The 12,916-nt window shown below is 39.3% G+C and overlaps 1 protein-coding gene across 4 annotated transcripts in view; it reads right to left on the bottom strand.

Moving 5' to 3' along the window:
* epha8 (eph receptor A8) overlaps positions 1–12,916 on the bottom strand; it is a 134,845-nt gene that overhangs the window by 53,358 nt on the left and 68,571 nt on the right. For all 4 annotated transcript variants that reach the window (XM_026169027.1, XM_026169028.1, XM_026169029.1 and 1 more), the window contains exon 6: positions 11,276–11,591. In XM_026169027.1, coding sequence (XP_026024812.1) covers positions 11,276–11,591 — 316 coding nt within the window. The remainder of the gene's footprint in view (positions 1–11,275; positions 11,592–12,916) is intronic.

Raw genomic sequence — 12,916 nt, 5'->3', positions numbered from 1 at the left:
ATTAATCTTATTATTATGTAATACTGTTACATTGTCACTTTGTGGTTAGTTAAATCTTGTATGTATGAGGGGAGGTGCATATACGCTGTTGTTTGTTCGATTCCTAATTTTACTTGTTTATAATCAGACAGAAGTAAAATAAATGAAAATAAATGAAATGGCATTTCACAGGAAACAGGATTTCATGGAGTTACAGCATGAAAAAATACTTCCATCAGGTAAAGGTTTGATTTTTTTGAGGGGTTTGAGATAACAGATATTAGTGTAAAACGTTAACATAAGAAGGTAACATCATCTAGCTCCTGAAAATTTGCCTCTTTAGCATGCGGCTGAAGTAAAAGTGACCTGGTGGATGTAAGGAGGTTAGAAAGGTGCACCACCCGGTGCCAGTGTAGCTCACAGGGTGAGCAGGTGACCATATGCCACAAGGCTGCAAAGGGCCAGCCCGGGCTCCAGTCTGACCTGAGGCCCTTTGCTGCATGTCTTCCCCTCCTCCATTTCCACCATCTAATAAAGACAAAAATAATACTAAAGAGGAAAGTAGTGCCATTAATTCAGCATGTGTTTAAGGTTGTTTTATTTCAGTTTGGCCATATTATTGATATATTAAAAAAAAAAAAAAGAGTGGTTGAAAAGCTCATGCAGATGTTTTAGGGATTAAAAAAAATTCCATCCCAAATGAAAGACAGACAGCAGCATGGAAAGGCAGCAAGTTCAAGGTAATTCCAGAAAAAAGTGATGTGCTCCTAAAAGTTCTGTTTATTACTCTAAACCACCACAGACATTAAAACCAAACCAAAACGATGGTCATATTTTGTTTTTTTCCCCTTCCAAAACAAAGTGCAAAGTCCAAGTTTCATAGCCAGCTGATATCTCATCCTTTCAGCAGTTTGCCTTGTGTGTACAATCTTCCTGGAGATGAAAAAGAAATGTTTTTCAGCTGCACAGATACAGATCCCCGGTGGATCGGCTGTGTGTGCGTTAAAGCCATATTTGTGAGTGAGTGAGTGGATGTGCGCTCGCACCGGGCAGCTTTCCCACCCCCAGGCAGCGAGTGTGGGTGTTTTTCTGGAGCCTCTGTGTCATTTGCCTCCAAACAGTAACAATGTTGTTGATCAGCAGTTGTTTACAAACCGCCAGGAGGATGGAACTAATTTGTTCACTGTGTATTCCCCCGTCTCTCCCACTCTGGAGACCATTTCAATTTGAGCTCCTTATATGTTCTCGATAGCGGGCTGCCACAAGTTGATTCTGACAGCAATTATGAATATTGTGTTCCACTCAAGTGGTCGTGAGCGGGAGAGTAATGAAGTTCTCACCAAATCATCTGTTCCCCAAATCACTTAACTGCATCTTCATTAAGAACACTGCAGCGTAGAAGAAATCATCAGATCATCAGATTAACGACGTAGCAGCTCAACGTCACGCGGTACGAGCCAAAGAACTATAGTGTTGCCTAGCTGTCTTTCCATCTTTCCGTACATACATACATAGATAGTCTCAGACTTTCAGCCTTTAAACTTGATCAGGGCTGTCAGCAAACACGTGAAACAAAATGAGACACATCGTTGTGAAATTTTATAATTGGTTGTCGGAGGGGGGGGCCATCCTAGCAGCAGCCTTTGGACTCCTGAGGGGCACAGAATGCAAAGCTGGCTTTTCACCAGAAAACTTGTTAGACGCTGCACTGCTGGGGTTTAACAAGGCACTATGCATACTGTGTGTGTCTGTCAAGGCTAGACTAGAGAGAGAGAGGGAGTTGCAGTATTAGTGAACCTAAGCAGACAGATATCGGTTTTGCTAAACAGTGTTAGGTTTTTTTTTATCTGTGTGATTTTTTTTCTTGTTTGTTTCATTCGTGTGCACAGATGTAACGAGTCTGTGTGAAAACTTGCCTGAGGGAAGGTGGGAGTCATACCGTATTTGAAAGGTCGGATTCTGTGTGGGGCATTTTGGACAAATAATCAAACTTTATTATTTTCCTGTTTTTTGATTATCACGAAAAGAACAAGACAGCAACTGAAGATTCCCAACAACAACACACACATTAACAGAGGGATGCTCGGGATATAAGAATGAGTGGAGTGTGTATAATGTGAAGAGAACTGCTGTGTAAGTAGTTTTAACCACATTCCCTCAGTGATCGAATAAATAAATGCATCAAACTTGGTTTTGATGGTTTATCCATGTGTGAAAATTTAAAGTGGTACTTTGAGCTCCTTCACCTCAGCTGACACGTCGGGTCTTTTTCATATCAAAACTCAAATCAACACTTAACATAAATGTTAAGAGAACGTCAACAGCTGTGAGTGTTTCCACAGCACATCAGCACATCAGCACATCCTCCAAACACAAACACATTGTTTCAGGACACTGTGAGCCAATAATATGGAAGCACGCGAGCATTAGCAAAGTTACATGTAAGAAGTCTGACACTGCTTCAGTTTGTTGCATTTTTAAAAAATGATTTTTATTCTCTTTCCTTTTAATTCCAGCACTTTTTCTTGTAGCCACGTTTAATTTGCACTGCCTTTCATTTCACAAAAAAGCCGTCTGTTGTCCTTGTAAAGTGTTTTGTGACTCCTGTGTGAAAAGCACTTTTTAATTTTTTTTCTTTTTGCATTTTCCTGAAAAACAACCAAAAAAACTTTTGTAGTTTTCTGATTTGCTTTTAAATCAGTGAATTGACTTAATTGACAGACATTTTTTAAGATATTCACCAGAGACCAAGTGATTTGTGCAAATTCCTGCAAATTGCTTCTTTTGCTCAGTTTCCAATTATACCGTTCAAAATTCAAAGTAAAATTTTACTGTAAGTTGTGTGAACAATATATATATATATATATATATATATTGATAGATCTCGATGGAAAAAACATTTTTCACCAATAATTGCATGCTGAAATTATGCCGGCTTTTTATTTGATAGATAAAAATGGTTTGAATTATTATATAATATGATATTTGATATACACAATTATACAACAATTATTCACATGCTGAATGACAGGTAAAAAAACCTTTGGACCTGTGTGTGTGTGTGTGTGTGTGTGTGTCCACCTGTGTGTATGAGCATCATGTTGTATTTCTGAGGTGGAAAATAAAAGCTGTGAGGAAGAATGACAGCAGAGAGGAAGGAGGTACTCACAGACAGAAGCAAGGACAAAGCTCCTCACCTGCTCTGCGTGTGTGTTTGATGAAATAATAAATATATAAAAGAAGAATATTAAATCCTCCTCGTCGCCCGCTGCTGTCATCCTCTGATATTTCTCTACGGTGCCACACTGACAGATAACGATCACATTACTTCTCCCATTCGACTTTGTTTCATAATCTCTGTGACTCAAACAAACTGTATGTTTGATTATTTTATTTCGCCCCCTTTTATTCTGCTTACCTTTCCCTTTATTCTTTTCTTTCTCTGGTCGAACCTCTGCTTAAGCCCTCACCAGCTAGCCCTCCACCCTCACAGGGAGAACAGTTTGCTGACACAAGAGTCAAAAAAGGCCCTGAACAATCCTACAATCCCTCAGCGAAAGGAGGAGCCAATAATTGTTGTCTGCTTAAGAGGGAGAGGTGAGGAATTTCAAGAGCTGCCAGGGTGGCACACTGTCAAACACACGCACACACACACACACACACACACACACACACACACACACACACACACACACACACACACACACACACACACACACACACACACACACACACACACAGTTTAATCACATACATCATTTGAAGGCTAAAGCGGGAGAACTGAGTCAGGACGTGCTTTTCTTTTTCAGATCAACACATTTTCCTGATCATCATCACTCACGACTAAGATGCGTCACATTACTAGAAATGTTGGTGGTTTTCAAACAATCTCAGTTTCAGCACGAATGCCTGCATGTTTTTGTGATTAATGTATTTACATAATTCTTTTGATAACATTTTTAATATCTCTTGATATTAATTAATCTCCAGCTCACCACGGAGGTAAAAAGCAGAGTAAGATAATCCTGTCAGATTTAAATGTTATCAGACACTAGAAATAACCCTTCTTTTGCTCTGCTGGCTCTGAGTGACATTGCAATTTCCTAAATCTGATTATTCTTCTGGTCATGATTTTATCTTTACAAAGAGATCAATTTAAGCCGAGTATGGGGGACAAAAAATCATTTAAAGGAACAGTTCACCACAAAAGTACAGTTTAGGTGATATCAGCTTTAGAGACTTTGTCTTCAACGTAATTAAACAAAATTTCCTTTGATTTTCACAAAAGATCATAAAGAAATTCGACACAGCAGTAATGTATTTTCTTACAAAAGAAAGAAAGAAACACAAAGCTTGCTGTGGTTAGACGTAAACAGGAGAGAGCTGTTTTCTCTCTCCTGTTTACGTCTGTCACCCATGCTGCTAGCTAACAGGCCGACTCGGCTGAGGAGAGCTCCACTAATGTTTGCATCCTGCTACTACTGTGACCTTGTTGTCATGAGGAGCTTCACGAGCTCCTCTGCAGAGTGATACAGCTGGCAGCTGTCGTTCAGTAAAAAAATAAAAAGTAGAAAAGACACTTCCACAGTGCAGATCAGCAAAAGTGTGCAACTGACAGCAAACACAATCTAAACAACATTTGATGTTGCTGTGAACGCTCCCTTTAAAATTATAGACATACATTACCGTGGCGAAAAATTTAATTAAATAAAATCCATCAATATTTAAGTCTTTTTTATGTTATTTCTTTATCTTTCATTTTTCTAATATTTCCTTTCATACGGTGTCTGTATGCTACCATAAATAACAGGTTGCAAATCCACATTTCTGGATTTTAAATAATAATCATTTAATAATGACACACAATGATGAAATAAATCCATGAAGGGATTTATAAAGTGTAAAAAATTGAATTATTAATGTTGTTAAACTAAAGTGATCTACAGACAGACAGAAAGATCAATTGATGGATATTATAATTGCTTAGATTATCGAGTGTAATAAGTTGGACAAAGTTTACAAAGCAATATTTCAGGTGTGATTCTGTTTTTACTGTTTCCTCTCTGACAATGAAACTTTGTCTTTTTCACAAATGAAACTAACGTAGGTTATACACTGCTGAGTCTGTAAAGAAGAAAGTGTTTTATTTTTAGTGGCTTTAGCATTTTAAAAAAGAAAACAAATGTGGCTACAATTTGGAGGAAAATTCCGAAAATAATCTCTGTGCAGAGTTTGGTGGTATCGATGCTCCACTGGGGATTTGGAGGTGGGAAACGAAGGCTGGAGCAACATGAAAGATATTAGTTATAAAAACAGCAATTATTCAAATGTGTGTCAGTGAATTCTTAGAGAGCATGTCAGGAAGATCTTTAAAAACTTAATTTAATCTGGAATGACAAATAAAGAACATTATTGTTGTTGCACATTTTAATGATGTTTTGGGGATATGTGAGGAGGACAGATAAGGAAAAAGGCATCATCACAATATCACAAAAAAGTGTTAATGTATGGATATGCATCACATCAATGAAATGTAGAGTAAACCTGTCTTCTCTACACGTTTGACTTTACGTCGTTGCAGCTGGAACAATAAATCACCTGAAAGTATGAGAGGTACAGCGGAGTTCTCAGAGTAGGAGGACGCGTTGTGGTCCACTGACTGAGCAGAGCTAATACACATCTGTGAGTACGAACCCTCCCCTTTGCTCTATCTGTCTTGTTCTCCCACTTTCCCTTTGTATGTGTGTGTGTGTGTGTGTGTGTGTGTGTGTGTGTGTGTGTGTGTGTGTGTGTGTGTGTGTGTGTGTGTCAGGGTTGGATGGCCCGACTGAGCTGAGTAAATGTGACCAGACTAAGTGTGTGTGTCTCATATCAGTGTGTCCTTGATCGCTCTCACTGTATGGGGCACTTTAGCCCATTCTTCACTGGCACCGGGAGGCATGCCTCTCCACACACACGCAGACACACACAGTATCCACCTGCACACATGCATGCATGTACAGCTACACCCACACACACTCAGTGTTTTGATGTAAACGCAAGTAGACGAGGGGTCCAGTCAACCGCTCCGCCTCCGTGTCTCTCCCCCTACCCTCCTCTCTTTTTCCCTTCGTCTTTCATTGCCTCCCTCCCTGTGACATTTTTAACGGCATGTCACGCAACCCTGTGCTCATGCACACGCACACACCATGTCGTGCTCTCTGCCAAAGCTCTGCATCTTTGTCTGGGGAGAGCCACTTAAGCACGCTCATATACGCACATATTCAAACACAGTCATGTCTGATTTTTTTTCCCTTCTGCACACACACACACACACACACACACACACACACACACACACACACACACACACACACACACACACACACACACACACAAGCAACTTAAGCCATCTTCCTTTCACCATCTCGTGCCCTCCCTCCTCTCTGGGTCTCGTCTGGTCTCGTGTGTGCGTGACTGTGGCTGGCTGTGGTGAGGGCAAATTAGCACAGCGACCCAGTTTGGTACCAGAAGAGTCAAGACATCAGCGGAAGATATACTGAAAACTCTCCCTTTCCACTGCAAAAACTCACTTTGTGCTCTGACACAAAAAAATACAGGGTATAAAGGAGCACCTCCAGCTGAGGATTATCACAAAGTAAAAGAATTCTATTTTCTCTTCCTTTTCATGTTATTTCCTCCCTTTAAAAGATCCTATCTCCACAACCTCAGAAAAAGTACAGCAGTGTGTTACATTAAAAATGTGGATAAAATCTGTTCCATAAACAAAACATGAACTCACCGTGGGTTTTCCCTCCACCCCTTTCCTCTGCTTTCTTTACTGGGCTCTGTTTTGCATTTCTCTGCTGCTGCTAATTGCCTGCAACTAATTATAGAAGGTCTGTATGTGGCCCTCTGAACCGGACACACACTCACTCACACACACGTGCACACACACACACCGTTTCCTATGCTTTTAAACACATTTTGACAAGTAGCTCTCACTGTGTCGAAGTGAGAGGGGGTTTGCCGCTGGCCTCAGACACAACATAGATTTGTGGGTGTGTGGATGAGTGCGCGTAGATGATGGGAGGAGGAAGGCTAAAAGGAGGGGGATGCTAGCAAACCGGTGTTGCGTGTCTCGTTCGGCTCGTTTAGCTGACAAACTGCTTTTAGCGTTTAATTATCCAGCGCTGTATGATTAATAGATTTTAATTACTGTAACCCAATTGCCACCTGAAATATGTACAGGTCTCTGAATGAGGTCAGCCTATCAAATCCCTGGCAAGGGAAAATCAAAAAGGACAAAACAAACTGAGTGTGAGGGCAAACAATAGCAGATGAAAAATCTTTCCATCTTAAACCTCTCACTTGTTTTTTTTCATCAGTGAATGAAAGAAGAAAAGCGAGCTCGGGCAGACAGGCGGCTGTTTTCATCAGTATTTACCTCCTTGAGGAAAATGTTAGACCTCTGAAAGGCTTTTGACCAGACCTTGAACTTTTTCGTTTCATTTAAAATTTTCTTTACATGATCTGCAGCCGGAGCTTCAAAGAGACTTTTTGATTCGTTAGAAAGGTTAGAACCTTTCCACATTCGTGCGTTGCTTCTAAGGCTCTTTGCATTCTGCACACACGCTGCTGCTGATGCTCCGAGGAAATGTTCATATAGCTAATTTACTGTGGAACTGCAATGCGTGCACAATCATTTTCCTAATCAGAAGACTGAATAGCACTGATAATTTAAAAAGCGATCTGAAATCTATTAGTAGTTACTTTGTAACTGAAGCTGCCTTTTACACAATTACTTTGTCTCCATTGCCAACGTTGAGCCCAAACAGCACTTATGGAGTTTAGTGTTGACGACCTTGAAGTAGGGTTTGTCCCAGCTGACGGGAAACTAGTGACAATTCCAGTTAAATGAGGCAGTGCACGATGAGTTGTTGGTTTATCAGACATGGTGCTGTGAAAAGAACCAAGTGCCAGCTCCAGGTCTGACAAATGAACCTAAAAACTGCAGTGCTTCTGATGACTCCAAAAGAAAGTCCATTCCCATAGATTCCCAAGTTACTTTTGATCATTACAAGCATATTTACACCCTATAGTTTCCACATTCATACAAACTGTAGATTAAAGTTTTCTAACAGCTCATCCATAAGGATTAAAGTTTTGAAATGAGCTCAGCATAAAAGGTGTCAGACTACCGTGAACATGCAATCAGAGCATGAAAGAAAGTAACAGTAGCGAGTAGAGTGAGATTTTACTCAATTCTTCATTGGCTCATGTATAGTAGATATATTGGATAATAGTTACATTGTATAGTTCTAAAGTTCATATCCCTTAGTAACAATGGTTAATATGTAATAAACTGGCAGGTTACTACATTTCAGTTAACTATCATTTACTGTACACAATCACTAGAAAAATTCTTAATGGTAACCATTAACATTTGTGCTTGCTCTAGTGTTTATGAAACATGTAAATAGTTAATAAACTGGAATGAATTTGATAAAATTGTAAAGGATACATATAATACCTTTAATATATGTACAACAATTAAAGAGCACATTCTAAGTAGGCAGGTAGGGTGGAGTGTAGTTGTGGTGGTCTGGGTAGCTCACTGGCATTTTTCTTTCACTTCAACTTTAAGCTGATCAAGTTTAGTTCAAATTACATTCTTTGATAATGAAACCTTGAATAGAAATTGAATAAAAAGTAATGCACTCATGTCCTGTATGCTAATTAATCTTTAGTTTAACAACAAAACTTGAAGCAAAGTCGTTTTCCATTAAAATCACATACCACAAATTCAGACATACAGATTAAATTGGTCAGTTGTGACACCGTGCAATAGGGTGTAACATTTAAGATAACTTTAAAGAAAAAATGTGATGCGTGTTCATAACATGCAATGTGTTTGCCTTTGCACTATCAGAGCATCGATTATTACTCAAGACCAGTGTTGGTCAAGTTACTTGAAAAAAGTAATCAGTAACTAATTACTGATTACTTCCCCAAACAAGTAATCCCATTACTTTACCGATTACTCATTTTCAAAAGTAATTAATTACTTAGTTACTTAGTTACTTTTTAAAAACACGATTTACAACCTGAAGAGGTGATAAAGCGATAGAGCTTTCAGCCCAATTCTACCTTTTCTGCATAATCCATCATACAAAATGTAATCAAATGGAAAATTATCTTTTTTTTTTAACTTGTTTTATCAGTTTTAATCTTTTAACTTTATGCATCAAGCAAAAATTTAATTATGTGCAACATTCTCTGACTTGAATAAATGAGTTTAACATTTAAACCTATTTTCTGCACATTCCAGCACATAAAATAAAATATTTTTTGTGTTTGCACTCAGTCTTTCAAATAGATGCAAGTAAAACACAGCAGAACATAAATAAAGTCAAAGACTCAGCGGTCCTGTTGCTCTATTTTCACCTGTAAAGCAGGACTAGGGGTAGGCGGAGGTTTACCCTGGTGCAGGTGTGCCGCGGTCAGTTGAAGAATCCGTGAGTTTCTCTGTGAATTTCCCATCACGTCGTTGCGCACTCGGTGCTTGTTTAGAGGTTTTGTTCGCTGTAAAAAGAAGTTTTCTTCCCACGCACAACGGACGCTAATGTTTTGGTCACTTTTTATGGAATCAAACTCAAAGTAAGGTCAGTACATCCACGCTTTAAACGCTGCACGCTCATACTCTCTCCTGCACTCGATATATGATGCACTGTTGATCTGCACACAGCTGTTGTCACTAACGGTGCACTCGCTTACGTCACTGTCGTGAGACATTCTCGCAAAAAAATCACGGTTTTAGTAACGCAGTAACGCAGCGTTCCTACGGGAAAGTAACGGTAATCTAATTACCGTTTTTGCAATAGTAATCCCTTACTTTACTCGTTACTTGAAAAAAGTAATCAGATTACAGTAACGCGTTACAAGTAATGCATTACTGCCCATCTCTCCTCAAGACACCCAAACAGTAGATGTGAACCTGTTCTTCGCCTGTTGACATCACATGTGCAAGCACGAGAAATAAAAGTCGAATAAAAAGCAAAACACCTGGAAACCAGCAGCAAAGTAAAAACCACGAGCTAATGGCAAACTGCCATGTTTTATAACCCACTTCATCAGGTTTAAGTGCACAGCCCCTGCTGAGCAACAGTTCACCTCTCTCTGATTAACTTTGTTCACCTCCAGCTCTCTCTGGAGAGTTAACAGTGTGGGTCACCCTCATCTCGCCGTCCACCATCTCATCCTAACGCAACAATTCCCCTCGAATACTCTCTGTTTTTGCAGCATTTGAGCATTCTGTGGTCTGTTAAATGGATTTCCAGTTTTTGTTCAGGAACAATAGCAAAGGTTTTAAGTTGACAGTTTTTATATGGAAGTACAAAAAATATACTTCTTACCATGGATACTATGACTGCACAGTTAAATAGATCTCTTTGTAAAGTAATTCCTTAATGGTTCCCACAGTTGGCACATGTCATGAAGGCTGACCTATAACTGAAACCTTGAATGCATGTTAACCTTTCCTAGGTCGCTGTTTAAGATTAGGGTTAGGTTCAAATCTCTCCCTTTATACCCAGAGAGAAACTGTGCAGCCAAAATTCATGTCAGAAATCATATTTCAACTCTAACATCTTCCAGGTTTGAAAACTTGCCGTTTATCACGAGGTAAAATGCAGCATAACAGAACCTTCCAGGTACAGTTATCGGTGTCTCATGAGGCAGGCTGTCTACTAATTGGAAAGTTGGTGGTTTGATCCCTGGGTTCCACATGTTGAAGTATCCTCAGGCCAAATACTGAACCCTAAGTTACCCCGGAGTGGGTTTACTGGAGTTCACTGGAGTGTGAGTCTGTGTGTACATGTATGAATGTGTGTGTGAATGGTTGAATGAGACTTGTGACTTGTGAAAGTGCTTTGAGTCCTCAGATAGAGTAAAGCAGTTCTACATAAGCAGCAATCCATTAACCATTTATCTAAGGTTAGGGTTGAGTTTTTAGCTTTTGCTAAATTGGCTAAGAGTTGGAAACTATCAGATCAATTTGGTGAATAGGCTTTTTTTTATTAAAGAAAATATAAACAGTGTCTGATGCCCTTCACTTAGAATGGTCATTTTCTTTGTTCCCTGATTTTCAAAACATGAAATAAGGAATAAAATATTTTAAAAATGACACACTATGATTGCTCAGAGCAGCAGCTTTGCCTCCACTGCAAAGCTCCAAATATAAATACTACCAAACCAAAAGTGCAAACACACCATGCACCGTAAAGACCTATCGTCAGTGGACTCATTGTAGACTTACCTATGCAGGAGTCCCTGTGCTCCTCAAATCCAGCCGAGCACACGCACCTCCCGATGGGCACCAGCCATTCCCCCTCTGCACTGCAGTACATTTTGGGTGTGTCCCTCTCCTCAGCGTGATCCACACACTGACCTCTGACCTCTACCAGAGATGATGAGTCAGCCCCCGTGACCACGTCAGTGAACACAGCCAGGTTACGGTTCACGCCCACACAGCGTTTGTAGTACACCCTCACCGAGGTGAGGGCAATGCAGGCGCCGATGTCCTGGAAGGCCAGGTAAAAGCCCCGCCTATTGAGAGGGCCCACACCGCGCACCTGTAAGAAGACAGGACAAGCAATTTTTCTTAAAAGGCAGGATGCTCTTAATTTTGCAGGAACTTTCCTGTGCACAATTTAAAGCCCAAAGTGTACATGAGCATGCATGTAGTAACTTTCTAGAGTTTAGAAAGTTGTTTTATTTATTTATTTATTTTTCATAAAACATAAACAGTGGTTGATACAGAGGTTTCTTAACAAAACAGGTGGAACAGTATGAATGCAGCTGTAATTTAATCTCTGGACCCGTGTTTGGTGTTTTGCTTTGGCAGCAGTCATTAATCAACTGCTGTGCTTCCGACCACAATGAGCAAACAGATGATTTTACATTTTTATATGCTTGTTTTTCATAAGATATCACATCACAGTTGACTATTGTTAACACCAAGGAGCTAATTTACAACATTATTTTAAAAGTTTGCAGCAAAAGCATCTAAAAATAGGCAAAAACCTTGTTCTTACTAGTAGACAGATAGAAGACTGGCCACCCCCTCAGTTTGTATACTCTGAAACAAGCTGGGGTGGCACCTTTCCCTTCAAAGCCACTTACACTTTTTTTTTTTTAGATTGGTTGCTTCTCACAAACATAAGGTTTGTACAACATGTGGCTCGTTAACAGTTTGCTCGTTAACGTGTTGACGCCGTCTAGCCCCATGCACGGGGCAATCCGTGGTAGCTCGTTAACGGAGATTTGCCGTGTTGTGGCGTTAACATCATTTCAGATTAACGCTGACAGCACTAGTGGGAACAAAATGAACATGACTGCACATTTACGCTGACATCATCCTAGTGCAAAGACAAGTGGAAGCAGACAAAAACAACAAGCACGCATGCTACAAACTTTACCCGAGTTATTTAGACAGCCTTTAGCACATGATTCTCCTTATTGGTACCTGATATGTTTAATATGCTGCTAGAATATAGCCCAGAAGAAGCGTATAGTATAGCTTTTATTTTGGAAAGAGCCATTTCTCTGTAATAAACTCTCTTTTCCAAAGATGAGTGATTTCTCGATCAGAGAGATTTTTTATCACTTTGTTGTTTCAGCAACATTAAATTTAAAAACTGTACTTTTGAGTTAAAATATATATTTATAATTTTAATAAATGACAAATTAAAAAAGCATGAACATTTTTTTCATCGAAAAGATATCGAACCGAATATATATATATATATATATATATATATATATATATATATATATATATATATATATATATATATATTTATATTAGGGGTGCAACGATATTCGTATCAATATTGAACCGTTCGATACAGTGCTTTCGGTTCGGTACGTATATGTATCGAACAATACAAAATTTGAA

This window comes from Astatotilapia calliptera, chromosome 5, assembly GCF_900246225.1.
Source record: "Astatotilapia calliptera chromosome 5, fAstCal1.2, whole genome shotgun sequence".
Lineage (NCBI taxonomy): Eukaryota > Metazoa > Chordata > Actinopteri > Cichliformes > Cichlidae > Astatotilapia > Astatotilapia calliptera.
Note: the sequence above shows the minus strand (reverse complement) of the source record. Positions and strands in the feature narration are given on the sequence as shown.